The sequence below is a fragment of the Aquarana catesbeiana genome, linkage group LG02 (genome assembly GCF_042186555.1).
Source record: "Aquarana catesbeiana isolate 2022-GZ linkage group LG02, ASM4218655v1, whole genome shotgun sequence".
Classification (NCBI taxonomy): Eukaryota; Metazoa; Chordata; class Amphibia; order Anura; family Ranidae; genus Aquarana; species Aquarana catesbeiana.
The window spans coordinates 116,839,530-116,858,250 of NC_133325.1; the positions used below are offsets into that span (position 1 = coordinate 116,839,530).

The window sequence follows — 18,721 nt, forward strand, 5'->3', positions numbered from 1 at the left end:
TATATCATTATTTTAATAATTACATTTTTAAAATTAAATAAAGAAAAAATAGATAGACAGAAGTTTAGACACAAGGGTCAGGAGACAAGCACGGTGCTATTAGCTGGCCGCACACTGATTCTTAGTTTATTGCTAACATTTACTTTCAAGCACTGTGTGGTTCATGACTTAGTGACTATTAGTATCACCCTCGTAATACCATGTGATTCATCATCTAGTGAATGGCATCATGTCACTGTCACTGCTATGAATGACCTTTCCAGTCATTTATTGAGCTTCTCTAAGAAAAAGATAAACAGTCACACTAAGCGTAGCCAGGGTTTCAATGTCCAGTCTGTATTCTATTTTACCCAAACTGATCCAGTCTTTGCCTAAGCAGACAAAAGTAAATATCTACGCAAACAGCACAAAGACACAGTTGATATAACCCATATATGGTTACAGATTTACCAGCCAGAACATTTGTAATTCTGTTTAGCCAGGCTTGTGATTCCCATAAAACTGCACAGCCAGGCAGGTGACACACGTATTTCTTTTTTTAGCATTACAACTTTTTATGGCAACGTTCACAGGGGGCTGCCACTGGTGAGAATCTGTAGATTCTTGGCAGCCATCGGAAATGCTGCCTGCACACACTGTGTGTGAACAACAGTGGCTGTCATATTTTTACTCTGTTAGTCAATGGCCAGCACCACTGCTGTTTACATGTAACTACCTCTGGGTGATTACATGCAATTAGAGACTCTGAATAACCCTGGATGCAGGCAGTTGTGCGTCCATGGTAAGCATTTCTGTAGAGTTCTGGCTGCACACAAACTGGCCGCAGATAGTCATCCCGTTTGTATTCAGCCATATTACAGAGAGTTGCTGTGTCCAGAGGTGGCATTTTGCTGTTTCTGAATGCAGCAAACTATTAATTCCTGGTCCGCTTGTGTGAATGTAGCAAAAGTCAATTGTCTGCCTCCAACCTCATATTCATGGGCTGGAAATGATATTGATTATTGGTCAGTGAGCAGTGGCAGAGGTGTGTACCTCAGAAGATTGGCTGATTAGAATAATACATTCCTACTCCTATATGTATTTCAACTGTTTGTTTAGCTGTTTGTCTGGAGTTATACATTAGGTAATCAATTTCTTGATCATTAAGTTTTCATAAAGCGGTAGGCAAGTGTGATGTAGTCCATATAATGGATTTCAATGTTGCATTAAGAGGCTTTCTTGTTTCTGTCACTGGGATAAGTCCTTTCTGTCCTGTAGCACATCTGAGTATAATGGTCTGCTTCAGTTGACTGTGAACCTATACAAATGTGTGGCTTTTTGGACTTTCCTTTGCCTTTCATTGATGCTTAAGTTGACTGTTTGTGTGCCAGAGGTAATAGTGGGAACGGAGATCTTAAAGCAGATCTTTGCACATTGCATGAACCTGTTCTCATTTGCTTCCCCTCTCTTTTATAGAACTGGGACACATTTTAATACTATTGGTAAAGTATGGTGCAGGCAGAAATTTTATATCTAATCCCCCCCGCATGTCTTGAGATTGCCGTGCCATACATTCCAAGGAGGCAATTTTACTGAGAGCGCATGTGTGCTGCAGGATTGAGCACATGCACAGACAGGGCACTCCGCTCTGCCAGGTGTCCAGGACCGGGCAGAGCCCGACGGCATTGCACACATACACACTGGGGGTGTCTCGTTTAAGCACACAGACATCACAGGGCTCCATTGTGTCCCAGATAACAGAATTTAGCGGCATGCATGAGAACCTTGCCAGATTTTAAAACTGGTGGCACAGAAGAGCAGCAAGGGAAGGGTAACAAAGCGGGGTCAAGTTCTGCTTTAAATTAGCTCTGTAGTAGTAGATTTCGTAAGACATGGTTGAAGTGCAGTCTGGGTGACAACCATGGCTCCCTTCATAGATACATTGGAGTAAAGACAGTTATAGCTCATGAGCAAGCATGCTTATGTGTACTGCATAAAATGTAGTACTGATATTATCAGATAAAGCTGTTATGTTTCTTATATTATGAAAGTGATCGGCCTGTTGTAAATTAAGTTTTCTTGTATGCTAAAGTGGAATTAAACTGCTCTGTACTAACCTTCCCCTCAGAAATCTAGATTGGCCAGCATGGGATGACATAACTCCTGCACATGCATATGGAAGTTAAAGTAGAACTATAGGCAACTTTTTATTTTTTTTAAAGTTTTGGATAGAGTAGCGAAGATTATAACCCCTGTCATTTTTTTTTTTTTTTTTGCCATCTGTGTCCCATTGGAGAGAATTACCTTCACTTCCTGTCCCATAGCCAAAACAGGAAAAGAGAGAAAATCCCCGCAAAACTCTACAGGGGTTTTATCCCCTCTCCACTCTGTCCAGTCGCATTTTGCCTTGCGCCTATGTTCTAATTTAAAACTGGTGTGTTGTAAATACTGTAGTTAATATAACCTCAGCTTTGCAACAAAATGCTGGTGCATGCAGAGTAACCATGATTGAATATGGTGCCCAACAACCACCATGCGAAATTGGTGGGCCACACACTGTTGCCATCACCGATGTATAACCAACTTTAATATATTAAGTAGAGAATCCACAACATATAGTCATGCCTGTCCACCTCCATTTCAACACATTTCATCCCACTAAGAGCTTAATCATGGAGACATGAGTGAGGTGAAACATGTTGGAGCAGGAGTTGGACAAGCGGGACTATATGTTATGAATTCTCTCCGTATTATATTACAGCTAGTTCTGCATCAGTGTGTGGCCCGTTCATTTCTAATTGACATGTGGCACAACTGAGTAGGGATGCACCCCTGGGCGTGCACCTGATAGGAGTCAGAGGTACTGGGAAAGAGGCAAGTGTGGCGCATCATAGCTACTATTGATTTCCATCACCATGTTTGTTATGCTAGCAGTCTATCTGACACAAGTAGAATTTGAAAAATAAAAACTGATTTGTCCTAATTACTGTAAATACTTACTTAGTATTATAACCAATTTTAGTAAATCAACCCCAGAGTATTTATGGTTGTGGTCATTTACTATATTTCACTTAAAAATACTGATATTATTTATATTGCTTAGTCTGACATAGCAATTTAATAAACAAACAGTAGAGTAAAAATTCTCAACAATGTCTGATAATCTTCGATATCGCTAACTTTGACCTTTTGGTTGTTCAGTTTCTTTCGTTCTTGTAAGTATTACGGGAATTCTACTGTTTCTGCATAACGAGTGATCCAGTGATTTGCCAATGAGCCACTGGTCTAGTTACTGCATATGATTCAAGCAGACCTTTTGTCTTCATCTGTTTGAATGTTTGAAGCAAGAACGTATTTATTTGTATAGTGAACCTGTCATGGAATGTTAAGACAATGAATGGTCTGTAGAAATTGATTGTGATTTCATGCAATATACTGTACACTTTATAATGTGCCAGTAATGTAGTAAAATTGGAATAAGACAGTAGCCATGGTCCTATGCCATTTAAATGGGATGAATGTGGTGCCATGTTTTTAAATTGCCTAAAATACTAACTGGATAAAATGTATGTACTGTCATTCTACCAACAGGAGCAAGAAAACAGAACATTTTTGCAAATACTTACTGTAATTTTCCTTTCCTGGCACCAATCCAATCACATGATACATGTGGTAGCATGTCGCCATGTTGGTGCCAGAAAATGACAGCTCATACACTTGCCCCATATATTTGTCATGGAAGGGTAACCTTTCCTATGCACTATTACATTGTGATAAAGGGGTGTGGGCACATGACATAATCAAAATACAAATTTAGCACAAAATTGAAATGCTGCAAAATATTGCATATGTGCTAAAAGTGTATATCAACTATAGCAGTCCATGGCTGTGGTCCAGGAGGAATGCATGGAAATACAGATACCACGTGTGATTTCCTGCATTGAAAATGACCCAACGCTCCCATACACCTGCAAACTTATAGTATTGGATTCAATGAAGACATTTCTTGCTCATAGTGTATTTAAAAAAAATATATAGTAGACAGTTCTGCAAATCTAAAGTTTCCCAACAATTATGAAAAAAAAAATTAAGAAAATAAGAGAAAATCTTTCTTTGTGCTGTAAATAAGTTTGTTAAAATAGTTCTTATTTCTTCCAATCTTGGGATTTACTCACATTTTTAACACTGTACAGCCAGATAGGCAACTCAGTTCCTAAGAAACAAAAGACAAAAAAACTCTGTCATGTTTTTATTGCTGTCTGTGTCACCAGTGGGGAGATTCGGCTCCCTATTTGTATTCGTGACCATTTTTATCAAGAAAATTAAAAGGAAATTTTCAATTAAAATTAAAAATTTTAGAATGTGGCCCCAGGTAGGGGCAGCTCCTGACAATTTTTTTTGTTGGGGGGGGGGGGGGGATTGGTGTGCAGTATAACTAAGTTTTAGGGGCTAATGTGGTGTTTATAGCTCCCCAGCAGTGGAACACCTGTAGATGTGGCCAAAATAGAGGTGTAGCCAAAAGGTGGAAATGGCCAAAAAAGTAGGTGTTACTTAATGGTGTGTTGCTTGCGTTTCAAACTTTATTTAGACAAAATAGGGCCTGGGACACAAAAAAGATTGTGGGATTAAAATAAGCTCCATTGGGGCCAGCAATGAGAGTCCCCAGCAGGTTTCAGGAGCAGGACAGCAATGATAACTCCCAACAATAACCTCCAGCAAGTGTCAGGGCCAGCAATGACAACCCACAACAATAACCTCCAGCAAGTGTCAGGGCCAGCAATGACAACCCCCAACAATAACCTCTAGCAAGTGTCAGGGCCAGCAATGACAACCCCCAAAAATAACCTCTAGCAAGTGTCAGGGCCAGCAATGACAACCCCCAAAAATAACCTCTAGCAAGTGTCAGGGCCAGCAATGACAACCCTCAAAAATAACCTCCAGCAAATGTCAGGGCCAGCAATGACAACCCCCAACAATAACCTCCAGCAATTGTCAAGGCCAGCAATGACAACCCCCAACAATAACCTCTAGCAAGTATCAGGGCCAGCAATGACAACCCCCAACAATAACCTCTAGCAAGTATCAGGGCCAGCAATGACAACCCCCAACAATAACCTCCAGCAAGTGTCAGGGCCAGCAATGACAACCCCCAACAATAACCTCTAGCAAGTGTCAGGGCCAGCAATGACAACCCCCAACAACAACCTCTAGCAAGTGTCAGGGCCAGCAATGACAACCCCCAAAAATAACCTCCAGCAAATGTCAGGGCCAGCAATGACAACCCCCAACAATAACCTCTAGCAAGTGTCAGGGCCAGCAATGACAACCCCCAAAAATAACCTCCAGCAAATGTCAGGGCCAGCAATGGCACCTCCCAAATATAATCTCCAGCAAGTGTCAGGGCCAGCAATGACACCTCCCAAATATAATCTCCAGCAAGTGTCAGGGCCAGCAATGATAACCCCCAACAATAACCTCCAGCAAGTGTCAGGGCCAGCAATGATAAAACAAAACAATAACCTCCAGCAAGTGTCAGGGCCAGTAATGATATCCTCCAACAATAACCCCCAGCAAGTGTTAGGATGAGCAATAATGCAACAAAGCAAAACACAAGTTCTGGTCCCATAAGCAGGGAATAAACAGACCTGTTCAAATATTGCATGGTAAATCACTTTCAATGAGAGACAATATTAAAATAGACAACCCGGAAGCAGTCATTGAGAAAATGTTAGAGCCGGAAAGTGAACTTTAGGGTATCGGATTGTTGAAGCAGGAGTAAGTATTTGTGGAGTTAAGTACTGTTTATACATGTGGGGTATGCTAGCTCCTTTGTCTAAGACACCTTTTTTTTGTAATCTATTCACACTCAGTTCTAAGTTACTCTTTTGCCTGCAAATTGTTAGATGTATGGCCAGCATTACAGTTAAAGCTGAACTCTAGGCAGACATTAATGCAGCTATGCATTGATTCATCCTTAAATGCAAACAATGTGAATTTGACTTGGTACCAGCCTCTTGCAGTCCACTGTACAGCACAGCTCAGTCTGGGAGAGGAAGAACAAGCACAAGGAGCCAGTCAGCTGTGCTGCAGTGTAATCAGCATGCTGATAGGAGGAAAAAAGTGAGAAAGAGATGAGCTTATCAGTGTGTTGCTTCTCTTTCCATTTTCTAGCCACAGGCTTGGAAAAGGGCTGAACGGAAAAAAAAAAACCTGAGAGATTGCTGTACTACCACAAATGCTGTGATCTTCCCCGCTGGGCTATTGTATTCGCTAGAACACACACCGGTCAGTGCTCGCCACCATTGGCTGCCAACACTGATTGGTCGCCAGTCGGATGCATGCCCTTTCGATAGTAGCTAGTGGTGAGACCGGCTTTTGTAGAACACATAGCGGTTCCCATCGAACCAACCAATTTCGGCCAGGGTGTACAAGGCTTAAGGGTCTCTTACCTGCTGCAGAGAAAAATCAGGTCTCCTGCCCTGAAAGACAGAACTTTGCAGTGTGGTAGAGCTGTGTAAATCTCAGAAACACTTTATATTTGACCTTTGAAATTAGCTGTTTGCTTGGAGTATAGCTATAAGTTCCAGTGATGGCAGATTGGAGGTTCAGAAACATTTTTAGTTAATAGGTCTAAAGCAGATTTCATGTACAAGTTACCTCCCTGTCCCCTTCCACACCCTGCAATATACTTGCTTATGAATATTTTCCCATAATAATCATGATTGACTGTGATAATGATCATAAATAGAAAATAAAGGGCCCTGGGATTCATCGATTGGAATTAGGACTACATATGACGCTGTTGCTAACAGCACCTAAGATTCAGCAATTATTCTGCAGGGAAAAGAAGCAAGGCATATGTCTGGCTATCATTAACAAAACCTTCAGCAAGGTGCTGCACAACGTCTGTAGAGAGATATAAGACAATAAGGCTAAGTTTACACTTTTCTTCAAGAGCCATAAAAACAGGAGATGTTTGAGTCATGTTTTTACTGCCCGTCAGCTGCCCCCCTTTAAGCTGCAAAGGCAGCCAGAGAGGGTTGCATACTTGCCACGGCTGCGATGCTTTGCTTTACACTGCAGCAAGAGTTATACCCCCTGCTGTGTTCAGTGGGCAGTTCATTTAAGTACAACCTTCCTGCAGCACGGTGGTGTTGGCTTTTGGGGGTCAAATCAGGTGGTGAGGAGGCAACATAACGCCTCGCTTTCCACCCGCCTGTTAAATGCCGTCAGAACGCTCTTCAGGGGGCACTATTCATGTAAATGAGCCCTAACATTCTGCATTGATACAGCCAGTCACAATCCTTTTCCTACAATAGAGTAGATTAAACAATAGGAAGGAGCAGATCTGGATCTGCTGTCAAGCAATAGTCGTTGCTGTCCATTCAGCCCTCGTCCCTCTCGAGGTTTTTATACGAGTTTCTTTTCTAGTTTTCTAGACTTCCACTGCTATTTTTGGAATTCTCATTGTTAAGTTTGTGTGTAATGTGGTTTTTTTTTTCTTACTGACAAAGATTCCTGTGAACTTTCTCATACTCTTGTTACGGACAACATATTTTTTACAATAGTTTGGGAAGGTTTCCAACAATCTGGAATGTGCTGTGTTACAATGTTTGTGCAGCTTTTGGGATTTTTCAGTAAGACAGTGCAGAAAGCATTGATGATGCACAAAGTGCAATAACTCTCTGGAACCAATTAGAAATCATCTTCCAAGAATCAGGGAATTGAAATCTGATTGGTTGATATAGTTAAAGAGGAACTAAAGTCCAATTTATACATTTTGTAAGCAGACAGGCTATTATAGCAGAAGAGACATGCAATGTCTCCTCTGAAAAAAAATAAACCTACCTGCCTGCTCACATTCCTCTCCATCACATTTTCCGTCAAGGAAGCTTGCATACATCTGGTCATTAGAGAGGAGGTGAGTATCTGCGGCTTTAGTTCGGCATTAACTCCCCTGCAGGTTAGGAAAATATTAAAGTGGGAGTTAAAACCCTTGTATGATTTTTACCTATAGGTAAACCTATAATAAGGCGTACCTATAGGCACAGTAAATATCTCCTAAACGTGCACCGTTTAGGAGATATTTACTTTAGATGCAGCCGGTGAAGTCACCAGCGCATGCGCTCTGAAGGAACGGCCTTCGGAATCCTTTGCTGTAAACATTGGCTCCTGTGCACATGCATGGGAGTGACATCATCACGGCTCTGGCTACTCACGCAGCTGGAGTACGCAAACCCGGAAGGAAGAACGGGTGAAGATGGAAGCGCCTTCAGCAGTGACAGCGCTGGAGGGCTTTGTTCTAAGGTAAGTTTCACATAATGTGTTGGTATGCGATGCATACTAGCAGATTATGACATTGCATTGCAGGTTTAGAAAAAAAAAAGCCAGCGGTTTACTACCAATTTTAGGATTAACAGAGACAGGTCCTACAGGGAATATTACCCCCAGAAGTTTGGAATAGTTTTAAAACATCATAATGTATATACAGTATCTCACAAAAGTGAGTACACCCCTCACATTTTTGTAAATATTTTATTATATTTTTTCATGTGACAACACTGAAGAAATGACCCTTTGCTACAATGTAAAGTAGTGAGTGTACAGCTTGTATAACAAAGTAAATTTTCTGTCCCCTCAAAATAATTCATCACTAAGCCATTAATGTCTAAACCGCTGGCAATAAAATTGAGTACACCCCTAAGTGAAAATGTCCAAATTGGGCCCAATTAGTCATTTTCCCTCCCCGGTGTCATGTGACTCATTACAAGGTCTCAGGTGTGAATGGGGAGCATGTGTGTTAAATTTGGTGTTATCGCTCTCACTCTCTCATACTGGTCACTGGAAGTTTAACATGGCACCTCATGGCAAAGAACTCTCTGACGATCTGAAAAAAAGAATTGATGCTCTACATAAACATGGCCTAGGCTATAGGAAGATTGGCAAGACCCTGAAACTGAGCTGCAGCACTGTGGGCAAGACCATACAGCGGTTTAACAGGACAGGTTCCACTCAGAACAGGCCTCGCCATGATCGACCAAAGAAGTTGAGTGCACGTGCTCAGCAGCATTTTCATAGGTTGTCTTTGGGAACTAGACGTATGAGTGCTGCCAGCATTGCTGCAGAGGTTGAAGGGGTGGGGGGTCAGCCTGTCAGTGCTCAGACTATACGCCACACACTGCATAAAATTAGTCTGCATGGCTGTTGTCCCAGAAGGAAGCCTCTTCTAAAGATGGTGCACAAAAAAAGCCCACAAACAGTTTGCTGAAGACAAGCAGACTAAGGACATGGATTACTGGAACCATATCATGTGGTCTGATGAGACCAAGATAAATTTATTTGGTTCAGATGGTGTCAAGCGTGTGTGGTGTCAACCAGGTGAGGAGTACAAAGACAAGTGTGTCTTGCCTACACTCAAGCATGGTGGTGGGAGTGTCATGGTCTGGGGCTGCATGAGTGCTTCCGGCAGTGGGGAGCTACAGTTTATTGAGGGTACCATGAATGCCAACATGTACTGCGACACTCTGAAGCAGAGCATGATCTCCTCCCATTGGAGATTGGGCCACAGGGCAGTATTCCAAAATGATAACGACCCCAAACACACCTCCAAGATGACCACTGCCTTGATAAAGAAGCTGAGGGTAAAGATGATGGACTGGCCAAGCATGTCTCCAGACCTAAACCCTATTGAGCATCTGTGGGGCATCCTCAAATGGAAGGTGGAGGAGCACAAGGCCTCTAACATCCACCAGCTCCGTGATGTGGAGGAGTGGAAGAGGACTCCAGTGGCAACCTGTGAAGCTCTGGTGAACTTCATGCCCAAGAGGGTTAAGTGCTGGAAAATAATGGTGTCCGCACAAAATATTGACACTTTGGGCTCATTTTGGACATTTTCACTTAGGGGTGTACTCACTTTTGTTGCCAGCAGTTTAGACATTAATGGCTGTGTGTTGAGTTAAATTGAGGGGACATCAAATCTACACTGTTATACAAGCTGTACACTCACTACTTTACATTGTAGCAAAGTGTCATTTCTTCAGTGTTGTCACAGGAAAAGATAAATTAAAATGTTTATAAAAATGTGAGGGATGTACTCAATTTTGTGAGATATTGTATGTATGTTTTCAGTTTGAGAGCTATTATTATTACAGATTATTATATAACACCATCAATTTTTACCATGCTTTACATGTATATTCACTTACAATTTATTCTTACATACTAGGGCCAATTTAGACAGGAATCAATTAACCTATCAGTATGTTTTTGGAGTGTGGGAGGAAACCTACACAAGCACAGAGAGAACATGCAAACTCCATGTTCTGCTCAGGAGTGAACCCATAACTCCAGTGCTGCAAGCTGTGCTGCCTCACTAGCTTTTAAATTATGCTTCAGTCAAACCTGAAAATGAAAATGTTTTGAGTATTCTGGCTTAGGCCTCTTGCACACTGCAGTTCTAAAAAGCTGCTTCTTCCAGCGTTTGAGCTTTTTTTTTCTCTACCTGTAAACTCCCCTCCATTTTAGCTGATGGCCCCATCCGTTTCCATCCGATGCCATCCGATCCGCCAGGCGGATGGAGACTAGGACCACCATCCGTCTGGTTTTGGCGGGCAGGATCGGATCGGATGGTGGCGGGTGTCAGCAAGCATGTGTCCGCTGACATCTGCCTCTCCATAGAAAAGGGTCCGATCAGGTCCACTTGAAAAAGTGGCAGGCGGTCCTGATCGGAGGAAGGACTCTTATGAGGCGTACACAAGGTCAAACTTTTTGACCGGACTGGTTTGACGGATGCCGACGGACCAAATCCAGCGGACAATCTGATCGTGTGTGGGCTTCACCAGACCTTCAGCGGACTTTTCCAGTCGCAAATCTGATGGACTTTAGATTTGGTACAGGCTTCAAATCTTTACGTCGTAACTCCACCGGACCCAGAAATCCGCTCGTCTTTTTGCTATTCCGACGGACAAAAACCCACGCTAGGGCAGCTAGTGGCTACCGGCTATCAACTTCCTTATTTTAGTCCGGTGTACGTCATCACGTACGAATCCGTCGAACTTTGGTGTGATCGTGTGTAGGCAAGTCCGTTTATTAACAAGTCAGTCGGGAGTCCGTCAAAAGTCCGTCGAAAGTCCGCTGGAAAGTCTGTCAGACCAGTCCGGTCGAAAAGTGCGACCGTGTGTACTCCCCTTTAGTGTCCATGTATGCTTTAGGTGTTTTCAGGAGATTAATGGCAGAAAAAAAAAATACATCACTTGTGCTTTCAGGAGAGGAGCTTTTGAGCATAAAAACTCTTAAGAGCTGTGCATTAATGCTAGGCACAATAATGCTTCTAATGACCAATTAGAATTCTGGCCAATAGAATGCATTAACGCCAGTAGCTGTAGTGCGCATTAATGCAACTTTTTACCACGTGTTTGATGCTGCAAAGTCCTGTAGGAAAAATGTTTTTAACCTCTTCGCACTGACCGCCTTCCAGCCCCTTATAAGTTTTAAAAGCCGGGAGGCGGAGGTGGGCATGCGGGTCATGTGACCGCTGTAATTGGCTCTCACAGCGGTCACATGGTCGGAAAGCTCCCAATCGCAAGTATGCATTGGGAGCTTACCGATCCTCGCCGGTTACTGTGCTGGGAGCACGCAGGGAGCAAGGTAAGTTGCCACTTGGCATCCAAGCCCACCCACCAAGAGACTGCATGTATGCGTACAGCCTGCTTCAAAAGTTAAGCTTACAGTGTGCATGAGGCCTTCAAGTTTATGTAAAACCAAACACTGAACTCATTTGCTCCCTTTTGCTCTGTTATATATAAAATTTAAAATGGTTGTAAAGGCATAATTTTTTTTTCTATGATGATCAACATATTATACTTACCTGCTTTGTGCAATGTGATTACCGCCTCCCCGACTTTCAACACTAATCAATTGCCGCCAACTACTGGGCTAGAAGGGATGTACTGAACCAAATGGATTTACTTAGGGTTTGACATGCTCTACCTTGCACTGGGTGACCCGGCCTTGCAGACAGCATTCTGGATGCATTATCCCAGTTATTTCAATGGCCATATGGATTCAGAGTGAAAGAAGGCTGGAATAGCAGAGACACTGGATACCATGCTGTACTACGATTCATGCACTGAGCGTACATGTTGCCTGAATTTGTTCCATAAGAGTAAATAAAAGTTATGTTTTTCGGGAGGCATTTCTGAACATACAGGTGGTCCTGAGGTTTTTCTTCAGTACAAGATTTTTTTTTGGAAAACAAAAACGGTCCAATGTGCCAGCACCGTGTGACTGCTGGTGTGTTGTCGGTGTTTTGCAGCACGTGTTTCTAGCTCAGCACACTCCAGTGTTCCAGATGTTCTGAGCACATTGCATTCATGTGAGCATTGTTCCATGCCGCTCAGCAAATCCACTCATGTTGTTTTCATTTAGCGAGTATTAGGCTTTGTGGGTGCTTTGATCTTGACAAGGCTGCATAACAGGTGAACAAAGTTCCCTGCTAATCTCTCTTCTAATGAACAATTATGTACATTTGTATTGTGCTGCATCACTACACGCTGTATGAGTCATCTGAACAGATCCACCGGACTATTCTACAGCACTTGTTTATAAAACTGAAAATTTGGATTATTGGCCATGGGAACCAATTAGATGATTGTGAGAAAAAGAGAGTAACTGATCGAATTGGAGTGGAAGCGGTCATATGTCAGGAAAGAGCACTGTTGCAGGGCAGGGTTAAGACAAAAGAGTAATTGTTTTCATGTTTTTAATTCAGATTGTCATTGCTAAGTAATCAGCAGTGGAAAATAAGCACATGTGGTGCCTCTTTTTTTAATTTCTGACAAGAGGCATGTACATTTATGACACTGATCTGCACCCAGATACTATAGATACATAAGGGTTGATTTAAAGGCAAATAGACTGTTTGCACTCTGCAAGTGCAGTTGCTCCTGAGTAAATGAGAAGAAGCTCTGCTGACTTCCAGCATCCAATCATGTGGAAGTAAAATCCTTTGGGAGTTTTTCTGCCATACTTTGGGAGTTATATAAATGGCTTACAGCGAAGGTCTACAAGTACATAAATGGCCTACAGCGAAGGTCTACAAGTACATAAATGGCCTACAGCGAAGGTCTACAAGTACGTGAATGGCCTACACACAAAGCTGCACAGTTGGCTTTTATCTACAGATGCCCCTTACCAGCATAGGCAGTTTTTTTTTTGTAAAGTTGAACCAACCCTTTAAATGTAATTGTACTCCGTATTACATTATTATTATATTATTTCAGGTGACAGGAACATAGTAGTTGAACACTTAGTGCTCAGTGCTGCATAGTGTCATTATAACTCATCACTCATAGTAAACCAGGGGGTGCTGGATGTTGAGCCCCATAATCCTTATCCCCATCATCCATCAGAATTCCAGGCAAGGCATTTGATACTTATCGGTGCTCACTAGTCACTATTAGCTTCAGTAATTATTCTTGTCTCATTGTCCTCTATACAGAACAAGGCTGTTCTAACACTCTTTCACACACACAGGCAAGCAGCAGGAATTAAACAGGATCGATTCTAGGGTCTGCTAAGCTGGCTATACATGGATCAAAATTTTGATCCATGTTTGGGCAGGGTGGTTGTACAGAAGTCGATCTACTGCTCCGTCAAGTTTTGCCACTTGATCAGCACCATTGGCTATAACCGGCAGTGCTGATAAGTGTATTCTCACAGCAGGGAAGTCTCCCCGCTGTCACAATACAAAGGTACAGCAGGAGGATTCCAGATCAAGTCATTTTAAAAAAAAAAAATAATAGTAATTATATATGGGCTGCCGTAGACATATTGAGTGAACTGGAACAAATGGGGAGATAAAATTTAAAGCTGGTTTACTGCTCCCCTGTGTGTGTATGTGGTACTACAATCCTGGGCACCAAAGCATACAGAACCCAGAGATTTTCTGTTAATGTGACCATCTTAAAGCTGATATCCAGCCAAGCTTTAAATTATTTTGCGTTGTGTATATATTTATATATTTTGTATACACACTATATTACCAAAAGTAATGGGACGCCTGCTTTTACACACACATGAACTTTAATTGCATCCCAGTCTTAGTCCGTAGGGTTCAATATTGAGTTGGCCCAACCTTTGAAGCTATAACAGCTTCAACTCTTCTGGGAAGGCTGTCCACAAGGTTTAGGAGTGTGTCTATGGGAACATTTGACCATTCTTCCAGAAGCGCATTTGTGAGGCCAGGTACCGATGTGGACGAGAAGGCCTGGCTCACAGTCTCTGCTCTAATTCATCCCAAAGGTGTTCTATCCGGTTGAGGTCAGCACTCTGTGCAGGCCAGTCAAGTTCCTTCACCCCAAACTCACTCATCCATGTCTTTATGGACCTTGCTTTGTGCACTGGTCCAAATCATTTGGTGGAGGGGGGATTATGTTGTGGGGTTGTTTTTCAGGGTTTAGGCTTGGCCCCTTAGTTCCAGTGAAGGGAACTCTTAAGGTGTCAGCATACCAAGACATTTTGGACAATTTCATACTCCCAACGTTGTGGGAACAGTTTGGGGATGGTCCCTTCTTGTTCCAACATGACTGCGCACCAGTGCACAAAGCAAGGTCAGTTTCTTGACAACTGTCTATAACAGGTCCAGCGACTATGTTAACCCCTGAAGCACTGGGGGATTACTGCTGCGGGGGTATGGGGGGGGGGGTGAGGGCTGAAGATTTCAACTGAGAGAAAAGCCACCAGCACAAGTGGCCCTTCTCATTGAACATAAGTACCATCCCTTGTGCTTTAACGTTATAACCTTGCTCTTGTCAAAATCGTCCTTTGCCGAGCCCACGCATGCCCACGCATGCTTTTATCAAAATCTTGCTTTGCTGGGCCTATGAATGCTCTTGTCAAAATCTTCCTTTGCCAGAAGCATGAGTGCTCTTGTTAAAATCTTCCTTTACCGGCCTCACGCTCTTGTCAAAACCTTTCTTTGCTGGGCCCATGAATGCTCTTGTCAAAATCTTCCTTTGCCAGGCCCATGTGTGTTCTTGTCAAAATCTTTTTTTGCTGGGCCCATGAAAGCTCTTGTCAATATCTTCCTTTGCTGGGTCCACCCATGCTCTTGCCAAAATCTTGCTTTGCTGGGCCCATGAATGCTCTTGTCAAAAATTTCCTTTGCCAGACCCATGCGCACTCTTGCCAAAATCGTTCTTTGCTAGGCCCATGAATGCTCTTGTCAATATCTTCCTTTGCCGGGCATACCCATACTCTTGTCAAAATCTTGCTTTGCTGGGCCCAAGAATGCTCTTGTCAAAATTTTCCTTACGCGCTCTTGTCAATATATTGTGACTGTTCCAACGATGAAGTTATTTCCCAAGAGATTAATACCTGAAAACATTTGGTGCATTCAATGTGGGTCTTTTGTACTAGCTCCTGTGAAAGTCGAGTTCCTGTCCCACCTTCTTAATTGTACTGAGATGACCTCAATGACTAGATGTTTGTCTGTCTTCATAGTCCTGATACAAAAACGACACTCACAAAGAAATGGGAAATTCTTTATTGTCAACTTTCAAGGCATACACAGCTTTAGTAACTGCACAATTTTAATTGGTAATGTCCACTCTTTATCTTGAAAGTAGATCTTCACTAAAAAGTGCCTTATCCACTAAAAAGTGCCAAAAATGCCTCATCCCCTTTTCTCTCTTCTGCTTCTAACAAATTTGCAACTTTTGTTTATTTTTATTTTTTAAGGAGTGGGTCCTTTTTGTGACAGGTACCCATGGCTGCTGTTAGAAATTACAGGGCCAGGTAGCAGTGGAAAGGCGGGATGATCAGAGCAGTGGGGGAACTGATCCCGCTGTGGCTCCCTCTTGCAGCAGCTCAAAACCGGCGGGAGGGAGATAAGGAAGAAGCCGGCTGTGCTGCAGGGGGAGCCACAGGTGATCAGTTTCAGTGATAAGGCAGTAAAGCCCCCCTTTTAAACTGATGGGACCTGGACAGGATGGCTGGCTGTACTGCCTCTTAGCAGCCCTACAGGTTCCCATTACCTAAATTCTTGCCTAGGCTGTAGAGGATTGGAGGGTTTAGTTCAGCTTTAATCATCTTCAACATAAAATAAAATATTTCCTGAACAAAATATTGGGGATGTAATTGCTTACCACTTTCTGAAGTCACCTGGCTGTTATTTTCACCCTTGAATACATTATGAGATACTTAAGTCTTCAGTGTAATCATATGAATTATTCTCTGATCCTCTAGGACACTGCTCTGGTTCCAAGATTGCAACAGTGTTGAATGTAAAAGCAAAAGAGTTGATTGTACAAGTAGGACAGCCAATCCATCTTTCATGCAGGTAACAAATCTTGTGCATGGTTATATTTACGTTTTCTTGAATGTGAATTACTTAAAAGATGTCCATAGACAAGGTCTGTCTGTTCTTGTCTGTTGAAATCAAGAATAGGAATGTAATCATCTAATGCCTATGGCTACTGGATTTCAGTATGGGTATAGTTGGTTCAAAAAAAATGTGATACTGAAGTGGTCGTGCACTATATGAAATTAGCATTAATAACATGGTAAGTGAAATCTCTGCAGAGCAAACTGACATAAAGATACTACTTCAAATGACTCTATAACTTTGATAACAAAAACAAGTTGTTGACAGCTATAAAGTATGGGCATCAAGAGTGAGGATGAGCCGAACACCCCCCGGTTCGGTTCGCACCAGAACTTGCGAACAGGCAAAAAATTCAGATGAACACCATTAAAGTCTGTGGGACACAAACATGAAAAATCAAAAGTGCTCATATTAAAGGCTTATATGCAAAGTTATTGTCAAAAAAAGTGTTTGGGGACCTGGGTCCTGCTCCAGAGGACATGGATCAATGAAAAAAAAAGTTTTAAAAACTGACGTTTTTTCGGGAGAAGTGATTTTAATAATGCTTAAAGTGAAACAATAAAAATTAAATATTCCTTTAAATATCATGCCTGGGGGGGTGTCTATAGTATGCCTATAAAGTGGCACAGTTTTCCCGTGTTTAGAACAGTACCACAGCAAAATTACATTTCTAAAGGAAAAAAGTAAATTTACACTGATCACGGCTGTAATGAATTGCCGGGTCTCGGCAATATAGATAAGACTCATTGAAAAAAACGGCATGGGTCCCCCCTCCACCAGTCTATTACCAGGCCCATTGGGTCTGGTATGAATATTAAGGGGAACCCCGAGCCAAAATTTTTTAAAAAATTGCATGGGGGTCCCCCTAAAATCCATACCAGGCCCTTCAGGTCTGGTATGGATATTAAGGGGAACCCTGCGCCAAATAAAAAAAAAGAATGGCATAGGGATCCCCCAAAATCCATACCGGACCCTTATCCAATCACGCAACCTGGTAGGCTGTAGGAAAAAGGGGGGGAATGAGAGAGCGCCCCCCCTCCTGAACTGTACCAGGCCACATGCCCTCAACATTGAGAGGATGCTTTGGAGTAGCCCCCCAAAGCATCTTGTTCCCATGTTGATGGGGACAAGGGCCTCATCCCCACAACCCTTGCCCAGTGGTTGTGGGGGTCTGCGGGCGGGGGGCTTATCGGAATCTGGAAGCCACATTTAACAAGGGAACCCCCAGATCCCAGCCTCCCGCCCTATGTGAATTGGCAAAGGGTACATTGTACCCTTTCCATTTCACAAAAAAAAAGTGTCAAAAATAGTAAAAAAGACAGGAGACACTTTGGGGCAAGTCCTTTCTTGAAAAAAAAAATGTCCCGTGATGTAGATCCATCTTACGCCACCTAACGGACCAAAAAAAGAAAATAAAAAGCAGCAACAGCTTCGTCTCCATGGGAGGCTCCCGCCGAATGATGCTTCTTCTCGGTGACAGCTGTTATATAGCTGAGGGTGGGGCCACCTGGTGATGTAAATGGGTGACCCCGCCCCCCTGACGCCACGTGACATCAGAGGAAGGTGGGGTCAACCGTTTACATCACAGAGAGGCCCCGCCCTCAGCTATATAACAGCTGTCATCGAGAAGTGTCACTCGGCTGTTGCGGCTTTTCTTTTCTTTTTTCGGCTCGTCGAGGCGGCGTGAGATGGATCTACATCGCGGGACATTTTTAGTTTTTTATTTTTTAGTAAAGGACTTTTACCAAAGTGTCTCCTGTCTTTTCTACTATTTTTGACACTTTTTTTGTAAAATGGTAGGGGTACAATGCACCAGTTATCAATTCACATGGGGGGGGAGGCCGGGATCTGGGAGTCCCCTTGTTAAAGGGGGCTACCAGATTCCGATAAGCCCCCCTGCCCGCAGATCCCCACATCCACCGGGCAAGGGTTATGGGGATGAGGCCCTTGTCCCCATCAACATAAAATTCTCACTTTTGGTTTTTCATGTTAATGTCCTATAGACTTTAACGCGGTACCGTGGGTTTCAAATTTGCTACGAACACCGCATATTGTTCGAATGTCTGAACAACCAAAGTTAGGCATGATCTTATGCTCGGGCCAAACCATTCACCCATCTCTAATCAAGAAGTACCTGCAGATACCCGGAGCGAAGTGCCCCACTCTGCTCAAATGTCAATCCATTCTGATTGGACAAAGCTTTCTGTACTTCCTGGTAGTGCTGAAACTTTCCTGCCCCCTCCCAACTCCCACACATTCCAAATGGTGAGTGTGGCAGCCCATCATAGTTATGCACCAATGAGGGTGTATGGGGGAAGATGGAATGGCTAAGCCCTGACAGTAACAGGAAGTGCCAAA

At 42.9% G+C, this 18,721-nt stretch overlaps 1 protein-coding gene across 1 annotated transcript in view; it reads left to right on the forward strand.

The window, feature by feature from the left end:
• FLT1 (fms related receptor tyrosine kinase 1) overlaps window positions 1-18,721 on the forward strand; it is a 93,815-nt gene that overhangs the window by 14,473 nt on the left and 60,621 nt on the right. Inside the window, exon 2 of the mRNA XM_073613377.1 lies at window positions 16,225-16,318. Within this exon, the coding sequence (XP_073469478.1) occupies window positions 16,225-16,318 (94 nt within the window). The remainder of the gene's footprint in view (window positions 1-16,224; window positions 16,319-18,721) is intronic.